The following is an 18319-nucleotide window of genomic DNA, read 5'->3' as shown; positions in this document are numbered from 1 at the left end:
GCGACGAATCGGCCACGGCGGTGTAGTAAGCGGTAGGCGTACACATTGTTTTATATATATATATATTTTTTTTTCTCTTTCAGTATTTGTGAATAAAATCCCGAGTTGTGGTTGTGTAAAACACAGTTATTTTCTCGAGTGTTGATTTTTGCCTGATGCAGAACGAAGCGTTTATTTCTGAACAAAGGGGTCGTGGACGTTTGAAGCGATGAATCTGAGGCGAATGCGCAAGGATTCGAAGGCGAATGAAACGGAAACGACGCGCAAATCATCGACATCGGTCCTTTATGGTCATTTCCGGCAGGCGGGTCGCGGGCATTCCCGCGTCGCCATCTTCTCACGGTTGTTGTGTTGCGTCGTCGTCCTCTCACAGCGTGCTGTCGGACACACGTCGGCTCCCTGTTGCTCTCTTCCTGTCCGATCTCCCCCGATCGCCGGTCGAGCCGCGCCCCGAGCATCCGACGCCATGTGCCGCGAGTGGAGCGGGCGCGGTGCTTGGGGCTCGGCCGCCCTGCGTCGCGCTCTGCCCGCTGCGGCGCGCTAGTCGAGGCCGTGGCTCGCATCGCGGCCTAGTAGAGAAAGGGCTCGGGAGGCGAACGCTGGTCCGGCGGGATGGCGGTGAGGAAGAAGAGCGGGTTCCAAATCACCAGCGTGGTGCTGTCACGTCCCGCCTCGTCCGGCAGTTTAGCCGAGGATTCCGAGGAGCCTGAGGGCACGGACGAGCTGGACGGAGGAAGAGCGCGGGAGGGCGGACGACACTCCCCTCTGCCATCACCCCTCGCCCTGGGCTTCTTGCTCAATGGTTTGGCGCCTGCGGGCGGCGAGGGTCCGAGCCCGGAGTTTGTGACACCAAGTTGGTCCCAATCGGGAACGACTGCGCACAATCCCGAAGACCGCAGCTCGCTCTTTCTTGCAGATCACGTTCCGGGCATGAACTTACCATCTCCTGCAACTTCGCGAAACCAACTTCAGATCACCGCCACTCCATCGGCGGCCACTCCGACTACGTTCCAAAAGTCGACCGCCGTGCATCCACCCTCGCACCCTCCGAGTTCGTCTCGGTTCCGGGTCGTACGCCTGGACCCGTTCCGACGCGGCCGATGGACTTGTACGGATTTCCACGTGGGTGGGGCGGCGGGTCCTCTCCTCGTCTCTCCCGAGCAGCTTGGAGGCTCGACCGCGACCACCACGATCCCTCCGACGCCTTCGGCCGAGCTCGCTCTCGGCTTGTCTTCCCCCGGGTTCCTCCCTCTGTCGACGTCTCCAATGTTGACTGCACAACCCTTGCTGTTGCCCGTCTCGCTGCCCACTTGCAGCAACCCCGCATTTCCCTTGCATACACTTGGCTGTGAAGATGGGTAAGCTGTGGTTAGGGGAGCGACTCTGTGCACCGTTTCGTGTTTACACCGCTTTGGACTCGTGGTCGTCGCAGTATCTGCAGATGGGTTCTTAAGGACCCCCTCGTGTGTCATGAGTGACAGCCTGGGAAATTTTTATGACCTTCTTTGTTACTGTGAGTGTTCGGAGGTGGATTATTAGGACCTCCGAGGCTGGTGTTGGCTTAACGGTTTAAAAGTGGTTTGCTTGTGATCCTCAGGTCTTGAGTTCGAGCCCTGTCACCCGTTGAAATAACACCAGGTGGGTTGACTCGGATTGTAATAACCTGGTGTTGGCTCGGTGGTTAGGGTGGCGGCTTGGGATCCTCGGGTCCTGAGTTCAAGCCCCGTCGGCCGCTGAATTGATACACCAGGGGGTTGACTCGGCCTGGCATCCTTCCGAGGTCGGCGAAATGAGTACCAATTCCAGTTTGTGTACTGGTAGAGGGGCACTGCATCAGCGACACAGTCGCGCTTCAAGAAATGATAGCTACCCCGGCAGCTAAGCTGCCATACGAGCACCGACCCGGCCCGTTATCCGCGAGGTCTGCAAAATGAGTTCCAGCTCACCGTTAACGGGCACTGCATCAGCGGCACAGAAAATGATGCAACCGGCGGTCACAGGCTGCATCCGAAACGGCGGCATCACGACCGCTTACGATGGTCCCGGTCGAAGTCGGTGGATTCTTGGCACTCTTTTCACGCGGTCGGTGCAGGCATGTGGCTTCCCACCACGTGTGAGCTCGACCATTTCAGCATTTCAAGTGTCTCGACAAAATGTGTCGCCGAGGCCACTGTTTTCCGAGCGTGGCAGTTTGTGTGCTCGACGTGGAAGTCGAGTTTGTGATGTAATAGCTTGTTTTCATCACGAGTGATAGATAATGCAGAGTCCGTGCTTGCATTTGATGTGACTCAAGCTGCTGATTAATGATTTGGCAAATGTCAAACGTGGACTGACGCAACTTGACTGGTGACAAGCTGCCGGTTTGCAATTGTTTGTCCCATTAGGTTTTAAAATCCAGTTTATAGTTAAGACGATTGATGTTTTTTTTGTTTTTTTTTTAATTTTTTATTGCATTCGTCATTGCTGAAAGTCAATATGTTTTGTCTCCATCCAGAATCCATGGCAATAAGATAATTTTATTGGTGGAGAGTTGGTGCTTGCGTACATAGCGGTGGTTCTCAAACTACTTAAAGTGCACCGCACTCGCAGCTGTCGATGGTGTTGTGTGGGCAGCACCCACACAACATGCAAGACGAATGACCGTTATGAAATGCCTCTCATATTTCCACGTTGTCAAGCGTCGAAGCGCATTTTAAACGACGGCAGCGCTCAGTTGGGCCGCATCTGCATCCTGACCCGAACCGAAATCAAATCGGCTTGTTCTCATCACCGAACTACGGTTTCGTCGTAACTCGTCCACGGCTTTTTTTTTTTGAGATCTTGTGCTGCACCGTATATTGTTTTTATTTTTTTGGCCCCCATCTATCTCTCAATGGTGAAGAATGATGGGGGAAAAAAAAAAAAATTGTTTCCAGAATCGAATCGGGTCTTCGTCGTTGCACACCCAACCTGTCCGAATGTCGTCCGAATCCGTCCACAACTTTTTGAGATATCACGCTCAAAGTTTTTCAAAGTGAACCTTCACCATTGACAGTTGGGGCCAAAAACGACATACAGTATAGAACAGCATTTCAAAAAAGCTGTGGACGAGTTGTTTAGGTGACAAGAACAAGCTGATTCGATTTTGGTTAAGGTTCGGATCCAGATCCGGCCTATCGGTGGGATACAAAACGTAAACTCTTCAGCTTGGCTACAAATGCTGTTCTCGTCTAACATTTGCATTCAATGGCTGGCAATTCCCTTTGCTCGAAGCAGTTTTTTTTAGTTTATTATGTTTTTCTTATCCCCACACTTTAAAACAAAAAATGGAGGGGGGGGGGATATTTTAATCAGCTCCGTCTGTCCATCTCATCATAAACGGTTGTGCAGAAATTCACCAAAATTTGTAGTTGTGATCAACACATGGCAAGAAGGTGCGAGAGCGGTATCATTTTTGGCCCCGCCCCCTGAGGTGAGGTCAAAAGTTCAATTACCCAAAAAAAAAAATTTTTTTTTTTTTATTACAGGCATGTTTTAACTTCATATTTTTGTTTTTATTAAATATTTTTTTTTGTTTATTAAATTTTGTTTATGCATTCAACATTGGAGAATGCATAACATGTAATGACTAATTATTTATTTATTTTGGCTTTGGCATCTGGTTCATGCCCTCCTTTGTTGGTGTGTAGCACAACGTTGTGTCATTGGCTGACGGCGTGGCTGTGCCGCTGATGTAATGCTCGCTGCTGGTTCCCATCGTGTGCAGCCTTTTTGGCTGCTGGTTGCATCATTGGTTCGGGGCACAGCTGTGCCGCTGATGCACTGCCCCTATTACCGGTATACGCGTGCTCATTTCTCCGACCTCTGAAGGATGACAGGCTGAGTCAACACCCTGGTCTTAATTCAGTGGCTAAGGGGGTTCGAACTCAGGACCCTAGGATCCCAAGCCACCACCCTAACCACTAAGCGAACACCAGGTCTCTGCTGGTTAGGGAAGGAATTTGGACCTTGACCATGATGCCAGCAATAGCTCGCCGACTCTTCGTGAAGGACACCATGGGATCTTTAACGTCCGCCAACGGATGCTGGCAGACGGGACGCTCGTTTAACGTCCATCCAAGAGACGGCACACACATTGACGAATCGCCCTGCCTGTGAACCAGAGAGTGACAGTTTATAGCTTGTTTGGGATTCAAACCCACGTTAGATGGCTTAGAGGTGATTGTGTGCAGCTCTAGGCCATCCTGTCAGCCAATTCATGCTCTGTGAGGTGGAGACTTCAAAGGGTCGCAGGGGTCAAAATGTAAAAAAAATTAAAACTCAAAATTTGTTGTTGGGTCATTCCTGGTGGAGTGTTTTGCCATATTTCACCTTCGCTTTAGCCAGGTGAGAAGCGTGTGAATTTGCGATTGCGCACAATTGACCTCGCTGTAGTTTGTTTATTTTATTTTATTTTATTTTTAAAGCGGGCCACTTGGGTCGCAGCCATGTGCTGATTGGGCCGTATGCAGACCACGGGTTGAAAACCACTGACCAGTGTATCTTTAAGTGTAGTCGGTGTCACTGTATAGTATTGTATACTGTAGTAGTGTTGGTTTATACTAATCATATTGTATAGCCTTTGTCGATGTCTGTGTACTATATAATATTGTATAATCTGTGCACTATATATTGTAGTATCGTGTGTAGTAATGTAGTGTGGTCGGTATATAGTTGCTGTATGCTGTGTAGTCACTGTCAGAATATCATGTTTGTGGAGAAGTGTCGATGTATCGTATCGTATCGTATCGTATCTTATCGTATCGTGTTGGTATATAGTGGAGGATAGTCTTTGTCAGTATCTGTGTACTGTCGTTTCCTTCAGTCAGCATATATTGTCGTATTGGAATGTGTTCCTGGAGAATGGAACGTAAATCAAAATCTCTTTTCCCATTATTTTAAAGATAACTTGAAGGGCACTCTTCAATGTTGCCAGATATGCCTCCACCTACATGATTGCATAATTGTACACACTTGTACCTTGTTTGATTTAAATCCCAGAACCCAGATTTAAAACATTAAATAATTCTGGCTGCCAGACCATGCATCTGATGGGGTTGACATTTAAAACATATTCTCCATGACAACTATGAAGTCGTAATTGTGAAGTTTCACATAGATTGATGAAGCGGTTCAAGAGAAATTGTTTCTTTTCTTTTCTTTTAATTTTATTTAATTTTTTTTTGAAAGATTTTCGTTCAATCCAATATGGTTGCCAGACCATGTGAACTATTAATTATTCATGAACACCCTGGTATCCCCAAGGCTTTGGGAAGATGGGTGAAATTTCTCCTCGATCTGGAGAATAAGGTTTTTAAAGGTTCATTCTTGAAAAAAAAATCATAGCTGCCATACCATGTGATCTATGACATCATAGGTGGAGAACTTTTTGTTCCTCATGGAAAGGCGATCATACCTGTAACTTGTTTTGTTGTTGTTGTTGTTGTTGTTTTTTTGGGGAGAAAGGCGATCAGCCGTTTCGTAGAAGATTTTTGAAAGTTTTTATGTTAAAAACTATATGGCTTCTGAACTACGTGACGGATGACATCATTTGTTTTCCCCCCGTGCAATTTATCCCTAGATGACCCCAAAAAAATTTCATACTGATCGGATAAAGCGTTCGATGTATGCAATTATGACGTCATAACGAAGTCACCTATGACATCAAAAAAATCCCACTTGTTTCCCATGGGGAGTACTTCACATGTGCCAAGTTTCAATTTTTTCCATGGAGTGGTTTCAGAGATGCAGAGGTCCAAAGTAACCCCCCCTTTTTTTTGTTTTGTTCCAACATGTTTGCCACCCACATGACCTATGCCATAATGATCATTAAAACATTCTACATGAGTAGTTGCACCAATGATCAAAATTTAGTGTCAATCGGATAAGTTTCAGAGACAATGGAAAACTAGAAGGGCACTTGGTAGAGCGCATACCTCCGCCTCACAATGCGTGATCCACGAGAACATATCGGGCCCAATACATTTAGTTTTGTATAGTCGGTGTCATTGTGTGGTGTAGGAAAGTCGGTGTATAATGTCATATAGTCGGTGTTGGAGTTAAGTGTAGTATCATCAGTGCATAGTTAGTCATAGTCTGTGTCAGTGCCTGTGTATATTTTTAAACTTAACCATAATGCCGGCGATAGTTTGCCTACTCTTCACGAAGGGCATCATGGGATCTTTAACATCCACCTGTCACCTCTCTCCCTGCTCCAAATCCTGGTGGTGTCTGGTTAAGTCTGTTTCTGGTGTGTGTTCCCCCTCTATCCCCTCTCTTACCATAAATGGCTGCACAGCTGACACTGCATGTAAAAAGGCTGAATGCCTAAACCCTGTGTTTGCTTCCAAATCTTGTGTCCCAAACCCATCGCTTTCTATACCCACCTTACCCAGTCGCACCCAACTGTTCCTCGACTGTGTCCTTTTCTCCTGACAAGGTGGAGAGCTTGCTGTCAAACCTCAACTCAGATTCTGCAACCGGTCCAGACGGCATCAGTCTTCATGTCCTAAAAACCTGCTCTTGCTCACCCTCTCTCTGTTGTACTCACCCTCTCATTTGCTCAAGGTCATCTGTCATCTGTCATCTGCCATCTTCTTGGAAATCAACAAACATTACCGCTCTGCTTAAAAAATGTGCAAAAACAGATCCCTGCAACTGCAGACCAATCAGCCTTCTCCCTATCATCAACAATGTTATGCAATCCATCATTGCTTCCAACATCAAATCCTTCCTCTTCTGCAATGGCTTTATTTCCGACCATCAATTTGGATTTCGACCAGGTCGCTCTTACTTGAATATGCTGTTTTGCTTTCCCAACAAAGGATGGAAGACTTCAATGCCAAACATGAGATCAGAGCAATCTCCCTTGACATATCGTGAGCTTTCAACACGGTCTGGCATCCCGCACTGCTCACCAAACTCTCTTATGGTATCCAAGACAATCTCCACTCATGGCTCGTGGACTTCCTGTCTTGTCGCAGTCAACGTGTGGCTCTTAATGGCTCTCTCTAATCTCCTCTTCCTGTCCAGGTTGGAGTTCCTCAAGGCAGTACTTTTCCTGGTTTTCATCAATGATCTCTCACTCTGGAAAATCCTCCTTATCTCCTTGCTGATGACTCCATCCTCTGCCGAACAACCTCTCATCTCTCTGATCGGCAAGCAGCAGCATCTTCACTCTCTGCAGATCTGGATAAAATCACAAGCTGGTCAAACACTTGAAACATGTCTTTCAATCCTGACAAAATTCACACTCTCACTATGTGTCTCCGAAAGGACCGTATGGAACCCCCCCCCTCCCCCTTCTACTTTCACAACCATCCCTTTGAAGAAGTCCTTTCAATTAAGCTTTTGGGTCTCACTCTCGACCGCAATCTTTCCTGGGAAAGCCACATCTCCAAGCCGACCTCCAAAACCAGTCGCCGGCTGGGCATCCTATGTTGTTGAAAGTCCTTCCTTGGCACACCTGAGTTTCTAACCACTTGCAAAGTTATCATCTGCAGCCTGATGGAGTACTGCTCTCTCCTATGGGGTGGTGCTCCTCCCTCACACCTAGCTTGACTTCATGCTGTGGAAACCAAGACTTTTCGGATCATTGGTATCTTCCATGATGAAACCGAGTCGTTGAGCCTGTCACTCACTCACCATAGGCATGTCGGTGGTCTTTCTGTCTTCTACCATCTCCTCTCCAGCCTTGCTCCCCCCCCCCCCACACCATTCAGTCTGAGCTATGTCCCCCCCTATATTTCCACAGGGTGTTGAAGGTCTGATGAAACTCCCAAAATCTCACCTGCACTCTTTCTTTCATTCCTCTTTTTTTCCTGCCTTTGGAACAAACTCCCACACTCTCTTCAATCCCACTCTTCCCTCCAGGTCTTCAAAACAGCTGTTCACCACCATCTCTTATCTTCCACCATCCAAAATCTTGATGTTTTCTACCCCCGTTAATCCACCCCAAACCAACTTCCTTCAAATTCCCCGTTTTCCTCCCTGAAATTCCCTGTAGTACCATCTTGTTTACCCCAAGTACCCAGTTTGCCCCATGCACCCAGCCCCATTCCTCTTGGTTTCACATATCTCCAATTGTCTCTGTTCCCCACTATTTTGTGCTTCCCTCTCCTGCCACTCTTGTCTCCTGGCCTTGTTTTTTGTTGTGTGTGTATTAGCTCTTACATGAGCCTTGACATGGTATACAAAAAAAAATCCATCAATCTTTAATACATGGTGTAGTTTAGCTGGTCGAAAGTTTTGTGTCGTAGTGTGTAGTGAGTATCGTATAGTATTGTCATGTCGGTATATTATGATCGTGTGGTATAGTTGGTGTCATTGTATCGGTGGTATTGTTGATGTATAGTCTGTGTATTGTGTGGTAAAGTTGGTGTCGGTGTCATTACCCCACGTACGCGAAGCGAAAAGCAGGTGAAGCTATTGGTTCACGTCTGTCTCTGTCTGTCTGTCTTATTAGTCTCCTAGAATGTAAGACCCGTTGCTTAGCTGATGGAAATACCAATCTTTGCTGTGATAACACTGAACAACAAAAATTTTTTACTGGAGATGTGTAAAGTGATTTAGACTAATTTGGGTACGCTGATTTCAAAAATCATAACCGTTTTGCTGTATCACGTCAGGATTTTCAGTAACAGAAATATTCCCATTGCCTAGAAGTCAGGATTTCAATGAAATTTACAAAAATTCATTTATTCATTTATTTCATCATGAATGCTTCAAAATTATAGAAATTACAGAAAAACTCCACTAGAATGTAATTAAAAATGCTTTAGGCATTTGGCTTTGCGTTTGTGCTGCTCTGTGTCAGTTTCACGATGCAGGAACCAGCAGAAATCGCCCATCATGTTCGGGTTGTGCCGCCCTTGCTAACGCGTCTCCATGAGTGAAATCTCTTGGTGGAATCGCTCGCCGTGCTCGTCCGAGACTGCTCCCAAGTTGTCAGGGAAGAAGTTCAGGTGCTGGTGTAGGAAATGGATTTTCAGGGACATCCTGGAGCCAAGTTTCCTGAAGGACTCCAGCAGCTGCTGCACTATTTCTTCATAGTTGTCCGCGCGCTCGTTCCCCAAGAAGTTGTCCGTCACAGCTTTGAAGCTCCTCCACGCTGCCAGCTCTTTGGGGTTTAGAGTTGTCGGAAAAGTTTCGTCCTTCATAATCTGTCGGATTTGCGGTCCAACAAAGACACCAGCCTTGATCTTGGCCTCCGACAAGGTGTTGCCAAACTTTTCCTTGAGGTATAAAAACCCACGCCCATTCAGATCCATTGCCCGTACAAAACTTTTCATCAAGCCGAGCTTTATGTGGATTGGTGGAAGGAAAACCTTGGCTGGGTCGACAAGGGCAACATGCTTCACGTTGTGTCGACCAGGTACATGCTCTTTTCGCTCTTCCCAATCTTTCTTCGTCCAGTGATTCTTGTCGTCTCTGCTATCCCAGAGACAAAGGAAGCACATGTATTTCGTGTAGCCTGACTGCAGCCTTAACAACAGCGCCACCACTTTCAAGTCTCCGCAGATGTGCCAGTTGAAGTCATTGTACTTGATGGAATCAAGCAGCTGCCGTATAGTCTCATAGGTCTCTGTCATGCCGAACGCATGAGCCAGTGGGACTGATGGTTTCTCGTTGCCATTGTGGAGCAAAACAGCCTTCAAGCTGTTCTTCCCCGAGTCGATGAAGAGGCGCCAGTCTGCAGGATCGTGATCACACCCAAGTTCTTTCAACAGACCGTTGATGTCACTGCAGAATGTCATCGTGTCTTCCATCTCAAAGAACTCAGCCATGTCTCTGTGACGTGCTCTGAACAAGGATATCTTGGTGTTAGGTTCAAGTAGATTCCACTGCTGCAGCCTTGATCCAAGCAGCTCTGCCTTCGCCTTTGACAGCGAGAGATCTCTTACAAGATCATTTAAGTCTCCCTGGTTCAGAAGGTGTGATTCTTGAGTGTCGGGTTCAAAAGGTTCATCATCACCATCCTCTTCACCACTGCTTACGGCTATGTTCTGATCAGCTGGAGGTGTTGGAACGGGGTTCTCGTCATCATGAGGCACAGGTTTACGAGCAGAGACGCAGTCAGCGTACTTGATGTGACCTTTATTCTTCTTGTTGAAGCCGGCGATGCTTGTGCAGCAGAAATAACAATCATCATGATGATTCTGCGGCTCACGCCATATCATGGGCACCGCAAATGGCATGCTCGCGCGCTTGCCCACCAACCACTGAGTCAAGGTTGTGTGATAGATTGTGCAGCAGATGTGTGGTGCCCAGCTCTGTTCTTGGTCCCCCACCTTACACCCGAAGTAGTGAAAGTAGGCGGCCTTCATTTTCACTGCTGTAGATATACTTCGCTGTTGATCTTTTTTGGTATACCGACCACAGACATAACAGAAGTTGTCAGGATGATTGGTACAGGAAAGCCTACTCATCTTTATCTGAAAGAAATAAATATAACACAAGTTAACAACAATTGTACGAAATAGACATGTTAAAGACATATGTAAATTTCATTGAAATCCTGACTTCTAGGCAATGGGAATATTTCTGTTCCTGAAAATCCTGACGTGATACAGCAAAACGGTTATGATTTTTGAAATCAGCGTACCCAAATTAGTCTTAATCACTTTACACATCTCCAGTAAAAAAATTTTTTTGAAATTTGTTGTTCAGTGTAATCAATAGGACAAGAAGAAAAAGGATTCCTGGGAGTTCAGGGAGAACCAGCGTCACAAGTTGGAATTTGCAGTTTTGCCACGTGTGCCCATGTATCCATTGAAAAAAAAAAATAACTTTTTCCATTACTAACCTTCCCGGGAGTTCCTTGTATCCACCGTAGTTGGATTTATTTAAATCCGTTGATCCGTTCTCGTGTTAACACGACAGACAGACAAACAAGCAGACAGGCCCAGAAATTTCATATATATATATATATATATATATATATATATATATACATATATATATATACATATATATATATATATATATATATATATATATATATATATATACATACACATACACACAGTAGACGAGCCTGGTGTTGGCGCAGTGGTTAGGGCAGCGGCTTGGGATCCAAAAGGTCCTGAGTTCAAGCCCCGTTGGGCCACTGAATTAATACACCAGGGGGTTGACTCAGCCTGTCATCCTTCCGAGGTCGGCAAAATGAGTACCAGTATACTGGGCCGGTGTATACCCCGGTTAAAATAGCTGTACCATGTCCCTGTGTCGTAAGAGGCGACCAGGGTTGCGTCAGGAAGGGCATCCGGCATAAAACATGTGCCAAATCACTATGCGGATCATACGGATGATCCGGTGTGGCGACCCCTAACGGGAGCAGCCGAAAGAAGAAGAAGAAGATATATACAGTAGACTAGGTGTAAGTCGGCAGCGTGTAACTCGTCACTTCGCCTAAGTCGGCAGCGTCAAAAAGTCCCGAATTTATCTCATGTTAAATCCCTTTGAATAAAGGGTCATCCCTCTGTAAGTCGTCATCTCTAAGTCGTCAGATGTTGTCCATTCCCACGTAATGGAAACTCAAGTAAATTACCACTCCTAACTCGTCACACGGAACTGCTGTCTCATGAGAAGCCCAATTTCATGGAATCGTGATGCTCGCTCATTGGTGTACACCGCCAGTGATAGTCTATTTTTAACTGCGTACACACGTTGATCGCACTGCAGGCAGGACAATGGTGACTAAGCGTAAGCTTACAACTAAAACCTACCAAGAAAAATACGACATTATCCAGTTTTGCGAGGCAAATCCACTGATGAAGAAAACAGACATAGCTGAGAAGTTGGACATCAAACGGCAGACATTGACGCGCTCATCATCTGGTTTCGGCAAATGTCGGCTCAGCCAAATATTCGGATTCGGCCAAATATTCGGCCGATAATGTCTTTCGGTGGAGGATTGCCCAGCCAACATCATGGAATACAATGACCGGTTTGAATCCTTTCTCATGCACCAGATGCCCAAGAGTTTGAGGCAATCAAACATACCGGATTACTTCGCGAAGAAGTAAAGGATCGATCGAGCTTAGTGTTGAAGTCCGATCATGGTTTTATATTGGCTTGTTTTGTACATTACCGCACTCACTTACACATAGGCATTGAGTGGTAATCATCACCACGATGACTGTGTGTCATGTAATTTGTCACCATACCATCACCGATGGTATACGAGTTGTCTTACAGAGTTGTTCATTATCTTTACTTTTGATAAACTGATTCATGAATTCCATCTTTGCTTGATCACTTTCCAACTCACCAACTCACCCCCACTTATGCCCTGAGGATTGTTTTCCTTTTGGTACAATAGCCGGCTCTCACACATATGTGTCCAGGCCACGCGCGACTTCATCCTTCACCCCACAGTCATCATGAATGTTCGCATACGCGCAAGTTGTCACATTTCTAAGTCGTCACTTTTTTCTCGGTCCCGATGGTGACGACTTACGCCTAATCTACTGTGTATGTATGTATGTATATATATATATATATGTATATATATATATATATATATATATATATATATATATATATATATATATATATATATATATATATATATATATATATATATATATATATATGGTCAGATTGGTCGTAGTTCATGAACTGGTCACCCTAAAAAGGCGGAGTTGTTGCATGTTTTTCAAAACATCCACTTTCCACTTTAACTACAGACCAGAAAAACCACAGATACCTTGGTATGAGAAGAAAGGTGATTTTGTCTAGTTTAATGTGGAAAAAACAGAAATAAAAAATATGCAATAGTTTTTGTGGAACAGGCAAATAAGTATGTTCCCATCCCTCTCCCTTCCACAGTTCTCCTAATGTGTATGTTCCCCACTGTTTTGTCCCTCCCACTCCCGCCCCTCTTGTCTCATGCCCCCTTGCTGTGTGTTGTGTGTTAGCTCTCATACGAGCCTTGACAAGGTATACTTAAAAAAAAAAAAGTGATACAAGTCGGGTGCAGTAAACAGGCGGAGGCGGCGATGTGGTGAGTCAAATTTGGAATAAACGGAATTTATTTCAATAAATGAGCTTTAATCTAATCTATTTTGTTATTTTTTTAGGTAACACTTGGGACTTTATTGTTGCATGATGCAAAAATGATTATTCAACTCGTTATTATTCAGCAAACCCTGACCAATATGTGCAAACTCCTAAAAGAGATCTAGTAAATATCTTTACATAGTTATGTATCTTGCAGATTCTTAGGATTAATTTTTACACTTGAATTGTCCAAAACGGCCAAAGGATAACTGATCCACATCCAATTTACTCAGAAAGGGTGAATTCGAGATAAACGCGAAAATGTGTTTTCCTTGTAATGCATTATCCATTAAAGTTCATAATTAAAAATACCATATTCGCCATTAATTAGTGGTTTTTGCTAAAAAAATTTCACACAAGTGCATGTAGCTTGGTGATGTCTATCAACACAGAGAAAACTGAAAAATTGAATATTTTGACCCTTTAACGCAAATGATGACCAGTTCATGAACTACGACTATATATATATATATATATATTTATTATATTTTTTTTTGTTTTTTTGAAGAACAACTTATTTAAATTGAATGTTATATTTTGAACATGAATGGAAAGATAAGTTTGCTGTTTTATAGTTCTTTGGCTCTGAATTTGTCCTGATCACACATGTGAAGAGAGGGGTGAGATTAAAAAAAAAAATTACTCTGTCTGCTTGACCATCAAAGAAAATTGAAAATTCCAAACAGGACACTTACTGTTTTTAAGGACGTTACAAGGGACACAAACAACAGGCACGAATAATTAATATAACGTGTTCAATAAGGTGATGTAATGGACACTGGGTAAAATGACAGTAAAACCTGGAATTAATTTATGTGTGTTTAAATTTAATTGTATACCGCACTTCAACAATGTATAACACAAATTGCCTTCAGAATACTGTACTTCCATAAACCTCCAGTTTTTCAGTGCTGTGTGACCCCACTATTTGCCCTCTGTAGACCCCACGTATTAACTGGTCATGAAGTGTGACCTGCTTCTACATTCCTGTTTCATTTTTAAAAACTTTTATTTAGTGTGCGTGCGTGTATATGTGTATGTGTATATATGTATATGTATATGTATATGTATATGTATATATATATATATATATATATATATATATATATATATATATATATATATATATATATATATATATATATACATATATATATATATATATATATATACATACACACAGTCGTCACTCGCTGTATTGCGGTTCACCTCTCGCACCCCCGGTTCATCGCGGGTTTTCCCTTAGAACCTAACTAATTTTTTCTGCGGATTCCCCCAGTATATCGTGGTAATAATATGTAAAATATAAATTATTTAAGCAATAAATTATAACGCGTGGCACTTGACCAGTCACATAACGCACAAAAGCGAGGTATGTACAAAAGGTTAAGGTGCTAGATATGCTTTGGGAAGGAAAAAGGTTTGCTGCTGTTGGACGAGCACTGCCAAACTGACCAGACCAGACAAGTCGATCTCCGGCACCTCAAACCCGATCACTGCCAAGCCGACCAGACCAGATGAGTCTTTTTTGGGGGGGGAGGCAACCATTAATCGCGGATTTACACTTATCGCCGGGGGGGGGGGATTTGGAACATAACCCCCGCGATAAACGGGGGATGACTATATATATATATATATATATATATATATATATATATATATATATATATATATATATATATATATATATATATATATATATATATATATATATATATATATATATGTACATTGGGTGGTCGCTCGACTACCGTTATTCTCAGGTTTTCCTTCTGTCTGTATATCTGTTGGGTGGTCGCTCGACTACCGTTATTCTCAGGTTTTCCTTCTGTCTGTATATCTGTTGGGTGGTCGCTAGACTACCGTTATTCTCAGGTTTTCCGTCTGTCTGTATGTATGTAATGGACAGCTCTGGTGGCCAGGGGAGTCAACCGATTTTGATGAAACTTGACTGGTAGGTTCATACCAGGATGTAGCTGTATGCTTTTGAGCACCGTTGCTATGGACGCCACTGTTGCCTAGCAACGGGACTTTGAAGTTTTTCAAAAAAAATCCGAATTTTTTTTTTTCTCGAAAATCAAAAATCGGCTTCCGCGCTTTTATGCGCACTATAATCAACCTTTGTCAAACAATTTCAGCCCAATCCGTCAAAAACTATGACTGGTATGCAATTATATAGCGACCACCCATGTCGCCTACCGGCTTGTATATGTATATTATATATTTATATATATGTATGTGTGTGTATATATATATATATATATATATATATATATTTATATATATTTATATATATATATATATATATATATATATATATATATATATATATATTTATATATATATATATATATATATTTATATATATATATATATATATATGGTTGCCAAAACAGGTGACCCTGATTGTCAGTAATTCTGTCTGTTTGTTCGTTTGTCATCAGCATAATTGGTAGTAAACGTGGGTGGATTTTGACCAAACTCGGGTGGTAGGTACATCTTATGACCTAGTGCTTTGGAAATTGTGATGGTTGCTAGGGATGTTCTGGTTCCCTAGCAACAACCGAAAAACCTTCAAAATCGTTACCGTTCATGCGAAATCAATTCCGAAAGCCATTATCCCACGTAGGGTTATGAAATTTGGCACAAATGATCTACAGGTGATGCTCTATCAAATATATTCTGGTTTTTGTGATATATGGAATACTTTACCCGCAGCGCCCCCTACAATTAGGGTATGCGCGAAAATTGAAGGCCCCCTAGCGACCAGGTGAGTGCATCGATATGAATTAAACTTTGCATGTTCGTGGTACTCAATGAGTACTACAACTTTTCCTCAGGACATATTGCCCGATTTCGCTTTGGTCAGGGGTCAAAGGTCAATTAGTGCAAAAATCGATAATATGCGAGAGATGGAGGTGCCTTCGTGCCAAATGCTACTCCTCCTCGGGTTATGGTCAGATGGTCATGAAAATTCACACTAATCGTCTGGAATACGATCGAGCCGGATTTTCAATTTAGATCTTTGTTCACCCACAGCACTCCCTCAAACTTTGGGGATTTCCGATTTCAAACCGCATTTTCAGTACTTTTCATTCAAATGGATATCGAGTAGTTATCAGTAGATGGAACTGGATGAGATTTGATATGCATAATCTTAAGGTGATTCCCTATCTGCTATATGACATCCATTTTGCTCTATATCTTATAGTTTCCATGCTCGGCGACCCATCACCGCCTCACTGCTTGTGTATATACATATATGTATGTATTTATATAGATATATATATATATATATATATATATATATATATATATATATATATATATATATATATATATATATATATATATATATATATATATTTTTTTTTTTTAACACATCAGGACTGGTCTTATTTCCACCTGGAAAAAAAGGAAATCGATGAACATCACATACATAAAAAAAAGATGTGAAAATGGATCCCCTTCTCTTCAGCCCAATTTGCTACCTGTACTTCTAATCATCAGCAAGATTATGGAATCCATCATCACAGTTGACATAAAATCATTCCTTTTTCCAACAGCCTCATCTCAGATCATCAACTCGGATTCAGAGTTGATCACTCTGCCTTGGAAATGCTGCTTCTACTCCCCCAAAAATTAAGGCCCTCAATATCAGACGCAAGATCAGGGCCGTCTCTGGACATATCTCAAACTTTTGATTGTCTGGCATTCTGCCTTGCTCTCCAAACTATCTGCATATGGAATCAAAGGCCAACTCTATTCTTGGATTGCTGACTTCTTCCACTCTCGTAAACAATGTGTGGCTCTAGACGGAACCCTTTCATCTCCTCTCACTGTCAAGGCTGGAGTACAGTAAGGCAGTATTCTCGGCTCCACATAATTCCTCATCATCATCAATGATCTCACTGACTGTGGAAAATCCTCTTATCTTTTTGCTGATGACTCAACTCTCTGCCGTGACATATGTCATCCTTCTGACGGACAGGCAGCAGCCTCTTCCCTCTCCTCCTATCTTGACATAATCACAAACTGGTCAAACACAATTTTGTTTATGTGTCCATATTGTCCACCCATGAGCCTGGTGTGGCTCAGTGGTTAAGGCAGTGGCTTTGGATCCTTGGGTTCCTGAGTTCGAGCCCTGCTGGCCGCTTTGTTAGCACCAGGGGAGTTGACTCAACCTGTCATCCTTCTGAAGGTAGGCGAAATGAGCACCAGTATACTGGTAATTATCCTTGCAGGGTCGAAGGCGACTAAAGGGTTGGCATCAGGAAGGGCATCCGGCCGTAAAAAAACATTGCCACAAGAAAGGGTACCAAGATTGGAGCCTGCAAAAGCTGACCCCTGCTCAGGGATAAAGGCTTTCAAATGGTGTGATGATTATCCATATTGTCCACCCTCTGTGTACTCCGATACCAGTCATCGTTGCCTGCATCCTTTGTTTGTCCGTCTCTGTCTACTTTCTCTCTCCATCCTACTGGTTGTGTTTCCCCTTTCTCTTGCTGTTCCCTTTATTATTTTGTGTCCTGATTTGTTCTGTGTAATCGCTCTTCCATGAGCTTCAACTGTTAAAAAAACAAATAAAAATAATGCCTCAACATTTGCGGCATTTTTGAAGAATGTATCCCCCATGAATAACAAGTCCCACGGTTAAGCAGGGGTTGGCAACCTATGGCTCATGAGCCATATCTGGCTTTTTTACGATCCCAATGTGTTTTGTTGAGCCTCAAAGGTTATCGGTGTAAATGCACGTATAAAGATCAATTAAACAGTGTTAATTTTGTCATGTATATTCATTTAATTTAGATCCACATACCGTCCTTTCCGCTCATGATTATGATGATGATGTTTATTGTCCCAGAGCTAAATCTCTGGCCTGTCCTGCACGTACAGGATCTTATTGTTGCTTGTATTCCTGAGTCTGTAGTTTCATTGAGGTTTCATTGGTCAAGATATCTTTCTGTCAGGTCAGGTTCGATCTGTGACCTGCTACAGGTACCATGTAAACCTGTACTAACCTGTTCCATGGTCGGGTTGTCGGCGACTAAACCGTCTCCCCCACCAGGTTTTCTGGTGAGGAGGGTGTTTGGATATGGACACCCAGCAGGATTAAAAACAAAACCTGTCAAAGGGCGGAGGAGCTCCTTGTGAGCCAACGGCCATCCATATCTAGTGCCCAACTGTGTCTGCGGACGTCCTCCTGCAGTTGGGTCACTTCTTATTAGGAGGTTGGTGG

The 18319-nt window shown here is 43.4% G+C and overlaps 1 protein-coding gene across 2 annotated transcripts in view; it reads left to right on the top strand.

Annotated features, from left to right (window-relative positions):
* Positions 1–212: 212 nt before the first annotated feature.
* LOC147017854 (uncharacterized) overlaps positions 213–18319 on the top strand; it is a 38254-nt gene continuing 20147 nt past the window's right edge. The window contains exon 1 of one of the 2 annotated variants that reach the window (XM_085896894.1): positions 213–1358. In XM_085896894.1, the coding sequence (XP_085753020.1) occupies positions 613–1358 (746 nt within the window). In that variant the 5' untranslated portion in view covers positions 213–612. The remainder of the gene's footprint in view (positions 1359–18319) is intronic. The other variant, XM_085896893.1, reaches the window with a different exon arrangement.

This window comes from Eptatretus burgeri, chromosome 10, assembly GCF_056783735.1.
Source record: "Eptatretus burgeri isolate ZD-2024b chromosome 10, Ebu_testis_v1, whole genome shotgun sequence".
In the NCBI taxonomy this organism is placed as follows: Eukaryota; Metazoa; Chordata; class Myxini; order Myxiniformes; family Myxinidae; genus Eptatretus; species Eptatretus burgeri.
Note: the sequence above shows the minus strand (reverse complement) of the source record. Positions and strands in the feature narration are given on the sequence as shown.